General features: G+C 43.2%; 1 protein-coding gene across 1 annotated transcript; it reads left to right on the forward strand.

The window, feature by feature from the left end:
• The first annotated feature begins 1,078 nt into the window (after positions 1-1,078).
• dbh (dopamine beta-hydroxylase (dopamine beta-monooxygenase)) lies at positions 1,079-16,465 on the forward strand. Its single transcript, XM_041960681.1, has 12 exons — positions 1,079-1,444; positions 5,837-5,983; positions 7,064-7,321; positions 7,750-7,926; positions 10,417-10,519; positions 11,412-11,578; positions 11,760-11,903; positions 13,682-13,720; positions 14,078-14,137; positions 14,343-14,470; positions 14,822-14,981; positions 16,352-16,465. The coding sequence occupies exons 1-12, from the start codon at positions 1,079-1,081 to the stop codon at positions 16,463-16,465; spliced, it is 1,863 nt and encodes a 620-aa protein (XP_041816615.1).
• The last annotated feature ends 282 nt before the right edge of the window (positions 16,466-16,747 follow it).

The raw sequence follows: 16,747 nt of genomic DNA on the forward strand, positions 1-16,747 counted from the left end.
TTTTTACACTGTTTTAATTCTCAAATGTGCAGAGACGGCCGGGGCAGGCCTTTCACTTTAACCTCACTAAAATCCTGTAACTCACCTGTTTCTCACCAAACACAAACACAGAGAAAAGCACACATGCTTTTCTACAAGGGGCTATACTAACCTTTTCAACCAATCTGAACGCGTCCCTCTTGCTTTAGAAACCCGGAATTGACAGTTTGATTAGGTCTTCTGCAGCCTGAGGAGGTGGCTTAAGGAAAGGGCCTAATGCATTAATGGCTTGTTTACGCCACCACAAGCGCTTGCTGCTATCTAAATCTGCTTTCAATCAAATAGCCAACAATCCAGGTGAGACGTATAGTGTTTGGAATACTTTTTGTCAGGAAACTGTATGATGCATGCTCATCAAAGCCAAAAAAACAGAGATGCAGCGAGCAATAAAGTTTAGTTCGTCTAAGCAGATTGTCATTGATAATGTCCATGGTTGAATTTGGATCAATTAAGGGCTAGCAGATGTGCAGAATCATGGCTGACCCCAGGGCTTAAAGGATACAATCCAATTTTCCCCAACAAATGTAATACCATTAGGCTGGATAAAAACAGACAACTCACAAGGGAGGAGTCTCTTAAAAAGCGGGGAGGGGGATAAGACAGAGAGAGACAGAGCCGCTGCTCAGAGGAAAGAGACAATACCCACGAGGTCTTGGAAACACAGAAACCTAAAGATTGGAAAGTTCACTCGGAAGAAAGTCTAACTTTTCAGAAAATGAGCGCCTGAGAGGATAGAAAACATGGGAGGAAAAGAATAAACAAGCTCACCTGACCACTGCCAGGGAGATACTCAGTCTACTGTGGCCAGAAAGCAGAGCAGAGCTGACAGGGCGAAAGAAACCGGCAAGTGTTCGAGTTTGGAGAGTTAGAGCTCTTACAGAACCACAACGCTGGTACAACAGAGCTGGAGAGGAAACTCCTCACAGCTTAATGGACGGAACTCCAACTCAACTCTGAAGAGAGCGAAGAAGAAGCCTGAAAGACCAAACCATAAATCGATCCACCGCACTGAAGCTGACTGAGATCCATCGCTGGGGCTATGAGGATCTTCAATAAGAACCTTCGCCTTCAGGACGTCACCATCATGTACTTCACTGCCCTGGCCGCTCTAATGGTCATCTTGGTGGCGTCATATCAGGCGCCTACTGTTGTCGAAGTGTCCGGCCTTAACTCAAACCTCTCCAGCCATCTCCCACCTCTCCCCATGCCGTTCCGTGTGCCCCTTGACCCACGGGGGGATCTCCGGTTGGCCTGGAACATCAGCTACGCCAACCAGGAGATTTACATGGAGCTACGGGTAGCAGAGCTCAAACACGGCGTGGTCCTGGGGATGTCTGACCGCGGGGAGCTGACCAACGCTGACCTGGTGGTGCTGTGGAACACAGGAAATGAAAGCTACTTTGGGGTAAGCAGTCCCGGAACTATCCGTATAACCTTTCAAATGATTGGATTTATAAGAATTTCGGGGTTGAATTTATAGAAAGCCAGACTGGCACAAAGCTTGTCTCTAGATAGAGAGACAGGATATCGAGAAGGTCTCTAAACAAAAGGCGTAAAATCACTTTCTCACTCTCTCTATGTTCACCTGTCAGATTCATAAAAGCACAGAGACCACATGATGGTCCTGAAGGAGTGGAGGTTTCCCTCGTTCTTAGTGTTCCTCATCTGTCTGCGGTCCCTGGGGTGTGAGAGTGGTGTTTTTGCACAGGGAGCTGGCGGACGGCGTGCTTCATGATCACATAGTCACAAAGGATGTTATCGGGCCCTGCTAATTAGAAATCACTCAAACTGCACTAATAGCTGAAGCTCATCTGGGAATCATTAGCAGATATTAGCATATCAAAATTAAATGTGTAAAATGCGTTGTTTTGCCGCACTCAAGTCTTTTTAACAAAGATTTCTTTTCCTGAAATTTTCTGATAAACAATTTAGCTTAAAAATCCCATTTACATTTCTTTTCATGTGCATTTTGTCCTTAAGGATTGGGTGGAGTTAGTTAAAAATGATCCCTTACCAATTCAGATTCGTCTTCCTTGGCAAGACCTTTTCTGTCTGTGTCACATTATCAACATAAGAACTGAGACTGCCAACATCTGACCGGTCGGTGAATGGATGACATGTGTTGGGTCCTTAAGGAATCTGTTTCTGCAGGAAGCAGTATTTACAATTTTCAAAAGGTGAAAGACATCAGCAAATAAGGAACAGCTCTCAGTCTTCCTATGAGAAAGACAGGGTGAATGTCAGGTCTTAAGTAATTTGTACGGGGACTATAGTATGTGTATCACTCCACCATGCAGAACAATAACTCACAGCTACAGGCACTGTGCACAGCGTTGATAGCTCTTCTCATCAATGCCTATAAATAAGACATTCAAACATTCGATATATAAAATTAAAATTCCTTCAGTTGTTTCCTTGATTACAGTTAATATCAATAAAAGGCGTTAAGGTGTCCCAGTGTGGGGGTCTACTGTTGCAGATTTCTTTGGCTGAGAAGTCTCACTGTATTTTGACCACAATCATCATCCATAGCTAAAATTTGTTTTTGCTTATTTTTGCAAATGATGCTTTTGTCACTATGTTAATGGCTAATGGATCATACACAAGTGTAAACTGCATTAGTCTTCTTTTCATAGCTGATTGATATCCATGAAATAAAAACAGGCACTTATAAAAAAAAAAAAAAAAACAGAGGATGAATAGTGCATTTGTAAAGGTTTATTGACTTATTGAGCAGAGATAGAAGACAGAAAAAGAAATCTCTGCCGGGAATCTCTGCTATGATTTAATCTGAGGCCGGAGGGAGCCTGCGGGACTCCAGAGGCCACTCTCTAGGCACAGACACAAAGGCTATTGGATGGTTTATTTCAGAGTTTCAGGAAGGATGGAAGTAGCACACAGTCGCTCAGGTCTCATAAGTCCCTGAGTAGTCTGTCCTATTATACCAGCACATTTATTCTGCATACATATGTCGTTGTTACCAGAATAATAATCCACAATTTAGACAGCCAGTTGAATTAACTAGTGAACTACTTTTGAGGCAGAGTTATCACCTTAACTTATGATAATCGAGGGATATGTTTCGGTGATTTATAATTAACTTTGATATTATTAAATGTGATTAAATAAATGTAGTTAACAAAGTGTTTTTATTCTCATTAAACCCTTTTGGAAGAATTGGAAACACGACATATTTACAGTAGCTTTGAGCCATGCAATTACTTCTACCTAATTTCTAAAGGCAGCCTGTTTCCCTTCAAGCTGCCCAAATCCCAGTGTGTCCCATTCCTGCAGGTTCACATCAAACCATCAGAATGTAACACTTGCATCACTGTAAAGTATTTTCTTGTTGAATCGATCCTTCCCCCTCGCCGACTGTGTCCCTCGCTTTGTCCCGTCTGTCTCTCTTCCCTCAGGAGGGTAAAACTACCAGCAGAAGAAAGGTCACAGCTACAGTCCTCTCTCTCTCTCTCTCTCTCTCTCTCTCTCTCTCTCTCTCTCTCTCTCTCTCTCTCTCTCTCTCTCTCTCTCTCTCTCTCTCTCTCTCTCTCTCTCTCTGACACACACACACACACACACACACACACACACACACACACACACACACACACACACACACAAACCTGGCTTCTCACAAAGCCAGGCACATTTTAGATATGCTCTAGTTCATGGACTCCTAAAATCCTTTTTTAAATCAATGTATTCAAATCAGGCCAAGACTTTGTCCCAGTATAACAAACCAGAGATACAATACAGAGGATCTTTTTTCTTTATTTTCTTCAGTTAGGCGACTAAGATACTATTGAGGTAGACAGTAAAACAACAGAGATACTGATAATTTCTAGGAAGTGATATATTTCAGAAATTCTCTAACAGACAGGTGGGGGTACTCGTACCTCCCTTTGAAAAGCACAACTCCCCATCGGGACCTAAATAAGGATAAGGATAGGTTAAATGTTTTTATAGTCTGTCTCAAAACAATAATCACAACCCTGTTTTAAGGTAAAGTAAATGTCCCTACTCTCCATACTGGCCATGAAGAAATCTCTTCATAAAGGCATTCTAATGGAAGCGATGGAGGACAAAATCCACAGTCCTTGTTCTGTGAAGTTCAGCTGAAGTTAGAGGCTTCAGCAGCCTGAAATCAAGTGAGTATCCGAAGTTACACTCATTTTAGTATGAAATTCCCTCTTCGTGATACTATCTCTTCACGAAAGCTCAGCAAGGACACAGTGTCCGGGGAAATATCTTTGTAGCAGATTTAACATGCAGTCAGTGTCTGGATAAGGAAGAGCACACGCAAGGTGTAAATGGACCAAATGGTCTGGCTCGCGCTGCGATCAGATCCAATCCAGGTGTAAATGTAATCTGTACATCAAGTCCTAACTCCTCCTCTTCCTGCTCGCTCGCCAAAAGCTACATGTAGCAGCAGTAGCTGGCAAGTCTTCCTTGCTTCTGAATACCAGGTGTAAATGCAAAGTCCTGTGGACTGAATGCATCAAGATCACATGCCGGCCTTTTGGCCTGCCCATCCATCCGCCCCTCCCATTCTCATAAATGCAATATCTCTTAGTGGCCAAATGTCAAAGTCACTGTGACCTTCCTAAACTTGTTTTTGGCCATAAGACTTCATACACTAATCACGCCAAAGTTGTATATCTAGACGGTCAAAGGTCAACTTCACTGTGACATCATAATGTTCTGCAAAACACTTTTCACTTTTTATTCCGTCAAAGTCTTCATTACATATATTACATGAGTCTGGACAGACATGGACGTAAACTGCAACTTGAGTGGTTGGCAGAGACGTACAGCTGCGAGGCGGTAATTCTTGTTTCTTAAGGGTCCCCAGCTTATTCAGACTTGAAAAACCAGTCCAGATCCCTGACTACATCAGTAGATAGTCTAACTGAAGTCCTCTCTAACCTAAACATAACTAAAACCCAAACTTTACATACAACCATAACGATTTCAAGACCTAGAACTTAACTTTTCTAAAATTAAATAATAAAGACTCAGTCTGTCACTCATCTGCAGAGTTTGTAGCTATTCTGTACGCAGACATGTAACACACCTAACACATACTGTGTGCTGCCCACATTTTATTTTCAGATTTATATATATACTGTATGTGTTTTCACAATCGTTTCTGAATCTTTGCCGCTTGTGTGGAACGGTTATGTAAGAGGGACATGGAGGCAGACAGAAATAAAGACAGAGATCTTTGGTGCTATTCTGGACAGATATGAATGTGAGAAACATAACAGGAGCAGATAGACAGAGCTGTTGCAAAGCCTCCTGGTGGAGAAGTGGAATCTTGTGCACCGGGTTGGGAAGGTTTCCTAACACCAACCGCCACAGTATCACTGAATCAACTGCATCACAATAAACATATCATATGTTTCATTATTCAGTATCATATAATCCACTGGTAAACAATCCACTGAAACTGTGCAGGTTTGTTTTGAAGCTTTCTCTGCTTACTTTTTTAACAATATATGTTTTTGAAAACTGTGTATCTGCACTTTCTATTTACTATAACTCTCCTGGTTTGAAACGTATTCAGTAATGGCTGAATAATGAGTTTGATTTGGCAAGGATGGCTCTGCTGTGCGCAGCCTCCATACGCCCTTAAAAATGGAAATGAGCTGTTTCCATAAACTGTTCCTCAAACATGCAGTTAAGAAAAGGTTATCTATTGCCTAACCTCCGCCCACTTGAAACCATGACTGTATGTGATGAATGACAACAATTACAGACTTACAGACAAAGTTTATGTGTGTGTCTCCTGCTTTAGGACGCGTGGAGCGACAGCGAGGGCCACGTCTCATTGGACAGACAGCAGGACTACGAGCTGATCTACGCCAAACAGCGACCTGACGGATGCTACCTGCTCTTCAAAAGAGCGTTCAGCACCTGTGATCCCAGAGACTACCTCATAGAGGTGTGTGACGTCTTTCCTTCACAGTGTGTGTGTGTGTGTGTCAGGGGAGCAGAGTGTGGGTCTAAGAAAAAAGGTCTCTGTCTCTTTTTTTATCTTAAAAATCCACTTTTTGTAGTATCTTCACTTGAAAGAAACGTTTAAAACTTTGCCCAAGAATGAACGGCAACAAGCTCTCTAACTCCTGAAAGAGGGTTCACACAGTTGACCGAGCTGTGCCTTTCTTTGCTATCCTTACATTAAGCTTGTCCGTATCTTATGAGCTGTGCAGACTCAGCAGTGCATCTGTTTACCCTTTGCTGAAGAATCCTATATGGATTTAGCTCGTCTTTGTTTAACCTCATTGGCTAAGGCATCATTCTCGTCTGCCTCAGTGCTCTGCTGTCAGTAGTCTCCCATTGTTCTACCGTTTATCTTTCTGCTGTCTTCTTCATTTGTCACCTGTTAAGCTCGACATTTATGTTAGCCCTCCATTCTACCAGAGCGCATCCAAAGGCCAACACACACGTTGTTTTATATGTCGCACACGACCTCAAGCAAAAATGATGTCTGTCGCTCCTGAATTGACTGAACTTGACAGTTAAGCAGTGGTGAGAAGAACACAACATGGGATGACGGTGGGTAAAATGGTCTAATCCAGGTGTGTAAGATAAAAAACTGTGGATTTTCACTATGCCTGTGTGTGTGTGTGTGTGTGTGTGTGGGAGGGCGTGCGTTTTTGTGATATTTTCATTGGTGTGTTTAGTGCATATGAAAAAAGCAATGAGACTGATGATTATGGAGCGTTCAGGGTTTCAGGTGTGGACATAAAAAACTCAGAAAGTTGGAATGACCACCCACTAAAGTGTTCATTATAACGATTATGGTTTCCATGGCACCACATCAGACCTCTAAAGTTGCAGACACAAAGCCAGTGCTTGTCACTATGACAACATAATGAAAAGCTGTCTGTATTTGCCTTAGCAGGCAATACAGTCAAACAATAATAATCATGAGAGACTTAATCTGAATATGCATCCCTGATGTTCATGATCTGCTTTGTGGCTTTCTTTTCTGCTTTTTTCTCTCTCTGTGAATGGTCAGGAGGGAACGGTGCACATCATTTATGGAATCTTGGATCAACCGCTCACCTCGCTGGAGCAGCTGAACCTGTCCCGGATCCACACAGGAGTGCAGAGAGTGCTGATGCTGCGCCCCGACACGCCCTCACCCACGCTGCCTCCGGATGTGCAGACTCTGGATGTCTTGGCGCCAAATGTCATCATACCAAATCAAGAGACCACCTACTGGTGCTTCATACAAACGCTGCCTGAAAACATGCCCAAGAACCACATTGTTATGGTATAAATGCCAAAAAATAGAAACAATTAACAGAGTTTATTTACACGCAGTAGAGTGGGTGTTTCAGATGGAGATGGTGCACAGGCAGCTATTATTGCTCTCTGTTTATCAGCTGGGCCAAACAAAACAAGAGGCGCATTGTCATGGTTGGAGAGAAAAGCATTAATCTAAGAAAATGCATCAATCCAACAACACATCACCTCATCTTTATTTTTGTCTTTGCAGAAATAGATCTGGTGTATGTAATGTGATGAAATGTGAACAGCAGAATAAGATAGGGAAGCTGCTGCACTGTATATTGCGCTCGCTTCATTTCAGAGATGTTTCTATTGATTCTGAGGTAACTTTCAGCCAGCAGAAACACAGAAAACAACACGACTCTCTCTCTTTCACTTGTTTCTTTTTCCGCCTCTCTCTGTGTCTGTCAGTATGAGTCAGTGGTAACTGCAGGTAACGAGGCCATCGTGCATCACATGGAAGTGTTTGAATGCTCTCCGGATGTCCGCGATGTTCCAGAGTACAGCGGTTCCTGTGATGACAAGATGAAGCCGGGCAAGCTCAACTTCTGCCGCCACGTGCTAGCTGCATGGGCTATGGGTGCTGAGGTGTGATGGGAAACAGACACGCACATTCTCTTACTTCCAGTGACAGTAAAACACAAAAAGCAGCCCTGCAAACACATCCTCAGCTCTTGACTGAATATAACTTTTATGAAACAAATAAGTCCTGACGCTGAAGCTGGCCCTTGATGATGGAACCATCAGCCAGAATGTCGTCATTTTGCTAAAGATTTAAGGCTCAAACTGCCCATAGGAGCACCCGTATGAACAGCTGAATAAAAACTGAATATAAAGCTGAATAAACATCAACAACAACAAGTTTTTAATGCACATAACAGGCGTCTAATTGAAAAAGAGTTGGGCTAGAGCTGGGTTTTGGTCCAGTCCTCGTACCTATTATAAGAGATAAACAAAAACTCCTACGCGAGTAATATCCAAGCCTAAAGCCGCGAGCAGAGAACCTTGTAAAGATGATCCCACACGCAGCACAAATCTATTACGGGCTCGGAGACAGTCTGTATGTGGGAAGTACACTCGTGCAAATATTCACAAACCTACTCAACATAAACCACATATTTTTGTGCATTGGTAGCTTAGAAAAGAGGCAAATCCATAACTTTCATCACGGCTGATAATCCCGCTCAACTGATGCATTCAGTCCTGGCTCTGGCCCTTACAGCAAGCTAGCCAGCTAAAATGTGGCAAAAAAAAAAAAAAAAGCTGGAAGCAACTGATCAGTGCATTCGTAGAACTTAATTTGCGCATTCAACTTTTTTTTCCAGATTTCTTGGAAACGCAGGTCTTCTTTCAGGCAGAGCTCCCAGATGTAATATTAACTGCATGAGAAACGTACCTGTTTCCACAGCCAGCTCGTCAGCCAGTCATGTATCAGGCATTAAATCACCCCACTTATGTGCTATGGCTAACAACCAGCCGGCTGACCAAGCAACCAAGCAAGCCTGCAAGTCACATAAAGCAAAGAGGACAGGCAACGGTGAGCCTGTCACCATATTTCTCTGCTCTGCTCGCCACTGTATCACAGCCAGCCCGGCCCCTCTCTGATTGGATTATCTGCCAGCCAAACAAAAACAAGCAGGATGCCTTCTGTGAGCTGTGAGCTGTGAAGACAAGATTAGGTGGGAAATATTCAGGCCTCTTTCATCACCTCTTAATAGTGTTGTTTCATTCTCCCCGGCACCGCATCAGAGGGGAAACGTGGCCTTGCAAAAAAAAACAACAAAAAAAAAAAAAAAAACACAAAACACAAAATGGAGAGAAAGAGGGAAATGGAGTGGGGGAAGTTTGAGAGAGGAGAGACACAATAATCTACAACTCTGTCAGAATGGGAAGAGGGAGGACGGCACCAGAGAAAAAGAGGTGCGTGTTGGGAAGAAAGCAAGTCTCTAAGGATTTTACTGCTACGACATGATTGAATTAAACAATTCTTCCTTCTGTTACAAACTGTATGTAGCAGCAGAAGTGGCTTACGGTGGCCCTCCCTTTGAAATGAAGAAGACACTGATGATGAATCAAGATTAAATCAAGACTCCTTGATAATAGCGTGGAGGTTTGACGCCCGTGGGGCCAGCAGAGAAATTAATTTTCACTACGTTGCGCCGAGCAGTTCAGGTTCCTCGCCGTCAAAGAGGGAGAAAAAGAAATTATACCACACAAGTTCAACCAGCATCCCTCAGGCCGCATTCATCTAGGAATTATTTCTCAAGTGTAGAAATAATCAATAAACATTTCCCCCCCCAAAGGCCTCAACAAGGAACACAGCTGATGCAAAGATTGAAATTATTCAAATCTATTCAGTTTTCTGCATCATTATCAGTTCAAAATGTCTTTTTCAGTCTTTCAAACTGTTGCCGTTACAGTTTTAAATCATGTGGGCGGTTTGGGAGTAGGCATGCTGTTATTTTTAGAGGCCATCATCAAAAATGGTAGAGGATCAGACCAGCAGGGCCAGAGAGGCTCTTTATTACCTCTGTGTTTTGGGCCAGAGAATGATATAATTGAGATTCCTTAGATATGCCACTTTGACAGGGGATCACATCGTAAAGAGGAGGGGGTGCTGCCTTCTGGTGGATCAGGGGAATTGAATTTTAAGACATCCTGCTGTGGGTGAACTGAAACTTTCTCATCTGGAAGCTTGAGAAACACCTGTCAAGGCCAGATAGACGTCTTTCAACACGTAATTGGTGCACGCTTGCACGCGACTACACATGTGGGTGACTTCCTTTTGTCACCCTCTGACATTGTCTGCCTTGAACAGAATGAGCAGGAAGACATGCTAAAAAAAAAGCTATTTACCAGAAAGGTCGCAGCGACTATAGTCGCTAAAACACTTTGTTTAGGCTAGTCTTCCTCACTCCTACTATTTCTGTCTTTGGTACAATCCCACACAATAAAAACATTTCTACTCAACGGCTCTAAATCATCTGTACACTATGTTAGTCTTTGCAACGACTTCAAAGCAACTGTGCATAATTGAGAGGAATAATGAATAATATGTGTGTGCGTGTGTGTTTGCAGGCTTTTTACTATCCTCCTGATGCAGGGCTGCCTATGGGTGGACCAGGCTCCTCGAGGTTCCTCCGTCTGGAGGTCCATTACCACAACCCTCTCCATATATCTGGTACATACAGAAACACACACACACTTGAACCTGAGCATATACTGACACACATCTTTTTCTTTCACACATGCAAGCAGCAGGATTCCCCATACCCCCCCACCCCTATCAGTGCCGGGCTTATCTTCAACAGAGCGATACATTTAAAATTTTCCACACACACCTTTTGATCTTGCCTGTACGAGCCGCAGCAGACTTTGCCTTCCTTATCCTTATCTGACCTCACGGTATGCAGACATCTAATTCTCTCCTTCTTCTTTTTTTTTGTTTTGGCGTTGTTTTTTGTTATTGCGATTTCTGCATCATCTCATCTCTTTTTTCAAACGTCCCTGCAGTTCACCGGAGATAAAGGAAAACGGTTTGCATCAACTTAAAGTCCCTGACAAAAACAATCAAGCCAGAATAATAGAAACACTGGTGTGCTCAGAGATCTTGATTTGGTTTGTTTGTAAAGTATGTATGGAGCGCTTCATGCCTTTATTAGACGGTTGACAGTAGAGAGATAATAAGAAATGAGGGAAGAGATGGGTGAAGCAAACTAAAGTCGCTCACTGGAGTTGAACTGGAGATAAGAGAACCTCCTTAATTAGATTTAGGTCTCAGGAACATGAAGAATGTTGTCAGGCTGCAGCCATTTATTTACCTGGAGCACATATAAAGCACAGCTTTTGGACAGAATCTCACTTTCTATTGTATTGTGTCATATTCATCTGTGAGATCTTCCATTTGTTGCTCTGTAGATGAACGGCGCCTGCGGTAATTCGATTTTTTTTATTCATTCATACATACTTCATAGCCTGCTTTAGTGCAAAATAACTCTGGAATTTTAATGCCATCTACCAGTAAACCGACTGTATGTGACACATTTTAATATTCCATGATGTTCCTCACACAGGCCGTCGTGACTCATCAGGGATACGGTTGCATTACACCCCCAGTCTGAGGCGCTACGATGCAGGGATCATGGAGCTGGGCCTTGTTTATACTCCTGTCATGGCTATCCCACCCAAACAACACACCTTCTTCCTCAGTGGATATTGCACCTCCAAGTGTACCCAGACCGTGTGTATACAAAAAACTCCACTATTTACTGCATTATTCATGGTTCAGATGTTAAGAATGCTGGGTGAATGTTTCAGCTGGCGTGCCGAACATTTAGAAGTTTTGGTCCTTAAAACACAAACGTCTTGGTTTGACCTTAGACAGTGTGTTTTTCTTTCTCTCTGCCCGATTGTCTTTCTAGGCTTTGCCTCCAGGAGGAATCTATATATTCGCGTCCCAGCTGCACACCCACTTGGCGGGCCGTGGGGTGAGGACGGTTTTGGTGAGGGGAGGCAAAGAGCTTGAGGTGGTACAGGAGGACCAGCACTTTAGTACACACTACCAGGTGAGCAACAGCAGGCCTTAGTTTCCTCAGAGGAACCCGGTGCAGAGGTCCACCTCTGTGCAGTCTATGTTATGCTGCATTTAACTGGAAGAAAGTGAGTTTTGCTTCACATCACACCGAGCTGTGCGCCACTGGGACGAAGATCATCCTCAGAAAATAACTGAGAAATAAGGTTTGAAGCTAGTTGTTTCTACTGACTTCTTCTATTGCACCTTTTAATATAAAAAACAGCCGTTTCATTAGTGTTAGATACAGGTTTTATAACAAACTAATGTTTCATTGTCGTTGTGTACTTGTTGCAGACGAGGGGGTTTAAATTATTTGTGTTTAAGAGAAACTAATGGCCATGTGATATTTAAAGAACTGGGCAAATGGAGTGGTATTGTCAACAATTTGGTCCATTACCAAAAAGATCCTGTGGACGTATTCTTAGATTCAGTAGTTGCTGGCCACAGGAGTGATGCTACACAAGTCACGAAAAATATTAAAGCATTCTGTATTTCTCTTATCGTCAACAAATCCCATAAAAAGACCAACACCAATACTGTGTCAGTCCCCCCCTGATTGATACTGAGGACGTAAATCTTTAAATGCAGCTTATAAATGTAGAACTTCATTCATTAAAAAAACTAAATAATTCCGCTGGGCACTGTAGTGTTTAGCAAATGTTACTCAAACAGGGGTAAAGAGTGCATTTGTGGGGAACTACTTTCAAAGGTGGATTAATACACAATTGGAGCTTAATTGAGTATCTAAAAACAAATGATTTCGGCCATGTTTAGTGTAACAATGGCGAAGGGCTCACAGGAGCGAGTGTGTCCAGCTCTGGCTACAGAGTCACATCAATTTATGCTTAGAATAGATAGAAGATAAAACAAATAACACTTGTATCTGACCTTTGAGAAGTATTGATAATAAAAACACAGCAGATACCTACATGCACTACTTACATACAGTAACTGGCCAATCACCAAGTACCTGTGCTTCTATCTGAGGGAGAACATTTCTGTGATAAGCAGCCACAGTTACATCAGTCACGACATGAATTTAGGCCTCATAAGGTGAAACCCTGACCATCAAATCTGACAAACAACAACATTAACATGAGTGAGAGACAGCAGACAACATCTGTTGTGTTTTTTTGTTCACAATATCCTGAGGCAGGTATATACACACACACACACACACACACACAGACACACACACACAGAGCAGAGAAGGACATCTGCTCAACTGCCTGATACAATCTCCTGCTGCTGTTGATGTCAGACTAATCTGAGTGTACCTGTGTGGCGGTGTTGTTTCAAACCCTGCAGCCTCATTAGGCGCATGAAGACTTTATCAAACCAGCCTCAGCAAAGCTATTAGACCTTTTCACACACACAGCTAATAAGCGTGAAAGCTGCCTCCGAGGAAAGCTTCAAGAGCAACTGGTGTTTTATCTTGCTGTGTTTGAGACGAATCTACTGCACACAAAGTGTTTAATTATGCCCACAACTAAGATGCCGGAGAGGGAAGTGCATTGTAGAAATAGATCCATCGGTAACGAGGAAATCTATTTTGACTTTTGAAAAGCTTAAACAAAGTGTGGCTCTGTTCAATCCAATTAGATCATTGTCAGTGTTTTGGAGGGGAGAAACCATTCATTTTAATCGCATTAAAGATGAAAGCCTTATTTCCAGGTTTAGTGTTTTCATGTCCAAACATACAGATGGAACAACACAGAAATCCCAGATGTGAACTTTGAATGTACTGTGTTTGTCTCTTCTTGCTTACAGACGATCCGAGTTCTGAGGAAAATGGTGACCGTTTTACCCGTGAGTGTAAAGTTGATCACTTTGCCTGCATTTGAAATGACCAAAGGCAGTGGCATTTTACTATTCTGCAAAGCTCAGCCGGCTACTTCTGAATGGCAGTGCCGCAGATGTATTTCTCTCCTTCTTTGCATTTAAAGTATTGAATTAGAATACACCGCTGCTGTAAGGTGCTTAAATGGAGTGCTAATAGGGACAGGCTGTGAAATCAGCTCTGCGATAGGAGGTTCTCAGGAGACAGACAAGACGAACCTGCAGCAGCTGAGCTCCCCAAAGTGGGATTCTGTCCGGCAAACAACTGGCTCTCTCAAATAACTAATTTTCTGTCGATAACCTTGAACTATCTTCTTGATCCTGCAGGGCGACGTCCTCATAACAAAGTGTACTTACAACACAGAAGATAGGAGCAAGCCTACAGTGGTGAGCAGCACACTATCTATATACAGGACTATTTCTATACTGCTAAAGTTCACCCTGAGCACTGTCAACAGCAGCAGAACCCTGACTATAGCCCTCTTTCATCTCCCTCCATCTTCCTCCATTCTCGCCATCCTTCTGCTTTTTGTGCTACATGTCTATGCCTTCCTCTCCATCTCCATCTCCATCCAAATCTCTGTCTCCTCAGGGAGGTTTTGGCATCATGGAGGAAATGTGCGTTAACTACATTCACTACTACCCTCGGACGAAGCTGGAGCTCTGCAAGACCCACGTAGACACAGGATACCTCCAGAAATACTTCAACATCATTAACAGGTAGCACACACACAAACCATCTCTCTCTCCCTCAAATCATTTGCTTGTTACCCTTGTCCTTCATTCTCTCTTTTTCATTTTGCATCTTCCTCTCCATCTCCCGCGTGACTAAGCAATTTTTGGTCTCAGCATTCATCCCTTCCCCCTCCACCCTTCGCTCCCGGGAACCAGACTGATTACTTCTTTTAATCTTGAAAACCAGATGCTTTGTCCTTTAAAGTGAAACTGTGTTCTCCTTACGCCAATTCTAACTGTTCCTTTTTTTCAATCTCGTCCTCCTTTCTCAATCTCCCTCTGCCTCCCTCTTTTATCGACTTTCCTTCAACCTCTCCCTCTCTCTCCTCCCTCCAGTTTCCACGGAAATGACCAGTGTGTGTGCGGCGAGGTTAGTGTGACGGAGCAGTATTCTCAACTACAGTGGGACGCGTTCACCGGAGAAGTGCTGGACTCCCTTTATAATACAGCCCCCATCTCCATGCACTGCAACCAGTCAACTGCACGCCTCTTTCCTGTAAGTGCCCCATCACTCATGCACGCTACAAGCCAAGACACCAATTAAAGCAGCTCAAAAGCAGACATCAGGTGGCGGGCATAGTCAGACCAGGTGAACAAATGGCTTGTTAACTTACAGGAGACGTTTGGATCAGAACGGACAAATCAATTATAGTACAAAACTTTGTGGAGGCCTTGATCAGGTTTCTGTCAGATGCACCTTGATGTGCAACATCAGTCGTGCAAGAGCAAACCAAACACACGAACACAAATACACCCACATTAACAGATCTGATCAGGGTTTGGAAACCAGCACAAAAACCCAGACCAGGACAGAATGAGGTTCATGAAAGGAAGCATAAGCAGCACACAGCTTGATCTCCTCGTACATGCATAAAGAAGCTGTCGAGTGTACTCATTTTCATTCATTCATTTCGTTAACATCGAGCACAGTGGGCGGTCTTTTTCATCAACTGTCATGCAGTCCATTATGGCGCCACTGCTGGAAGGCAGTTGAAAGTCTTTGGGTACAACTGCTTTCAATATATTTTGGGTGAAGCCATCAAGCGTGAAATAATCTCAAAGTAATTCAGCAGTCAGGCTCATAGTCAGGCTCTCACACTGTTACTCTTTGTAGTGTCGATACTCCATATAAAGGGCAGCAGATTGGCACTAAAAAACTTTGCAAGGAATGATGAACAACGCTCCCACCACAGGCGGGACTTTTATTAACAGAACTGGTAGGAAAAGCAAAAACCTGTGAAGTTCAACAAAGACAATTTAAAGCTGAAATCAGTAATTCGAAGCCACAGCCTCACACTCTCCTGCTGCAGAGAAGTGACTGGCTTTTTACCCCCTCACTTAACTGCCACCCACCAGCTGCTCAGGCAAACACGGGGCGAGCTCCGCACGTCCGAAGCATTCAACAAACGTGCAATAAAACGCACAAAGCAATGATTTTAGATTTCTAAGTTACTGCTGGCATTTAAATTGAGCCCTACGCACACACAAGTACACCAGCTCCAGCAGTTCTCACTTTCAGCAAATGAGATGATCAGCAAGAACATCAAAAGCTGAAAAAACACCTGACAGATTAACTGGCAAAACATGGACCACAAAATAATCATTTCGCACAAAAACACTGCAATGTTTGACCTTGTCAAAAAACGAAAGCAACAGCCTTTCCACAGCCTTAACGCTGTCCTGCTAAAATACACCCAAGACCACAAAAAGATGGCAGAGTGTATTTTTTGGAGATGCACCGTCTTTCATACATCATTCTGTGACAACTGTGCAGTTATCTAATAAAGCCTGTCTAAACATCAAGGGCACTGCCAGTGTTTCTGCCAAACAACCCATCACCAACGTCATATATCTGTTTCTGTTCAGGGAGAGTGGGACAAACAGCCTGTACCGGTGGTTACCTCCATCCTTGAAAAACCTCGCTACCCCTGCGAGGGAGGAGCACTTCCCACCAGCCAGCGACTTACACCCCCAGTATGAGCTTGGAGGGGGGAGGAGGGGGGCGGCATTGCTTCAGGCCAGGGGAGGACACCTTACCTGAGGAAAGTTAAGAAGCTCCTGTGACTTTGCAGAATTTTCTGTGGTTTTATCAGTTTTTATCTTGTGTTTGAGGGACAGATGACGTCCTCTGCTGGGTTTTCTGACACCTGCTGTAATTACATGCTTCTATAAACATCCACTGTCAATCACAATCCTATTTACATGTCATATATATCTATGGATTGGAACTGGCATATCCCAAAGACAAATAAGTGACAGACA

This window comes from Chelmon rostratus, chromosome 19, assembly GCF_017976325.1.
Source record: "Chelmon rostratus isolate fCheRos1 chromosome 19, fCheRos1.pri, whole genome shotgun sequence".
NCBI lineage: Eukaryota > Metazoa > Chordata > Actinopteri > Chaetodontiformes > Chaetodontidae > Chelmon > Chelmon rostratus.

Bases quoted from the DNA above. Each gene is read 5' to 3' on its own strand.
- dbh (XM_041960681.1), top strand. From the start codon at position 1,079: ATGAGGATCTTCAATAAGAACCTTCGCCTTCAGGACGTCACCATCATG. The intron at 14,138-14,342 runs GTGAGCAGCACA...CTGTCTCCTCAG, and splicing joins ATAGGAGCAAGCCTACAGTG to GGAGGTTTTGGCATCATGGA. The intron at 14,471-14,821 runs GTAGCACACACA...TCCTCCCTCCAG, and splicing joins TACTTCAACATCATTAACAG to TTTCCACGGAAATGACCAGT.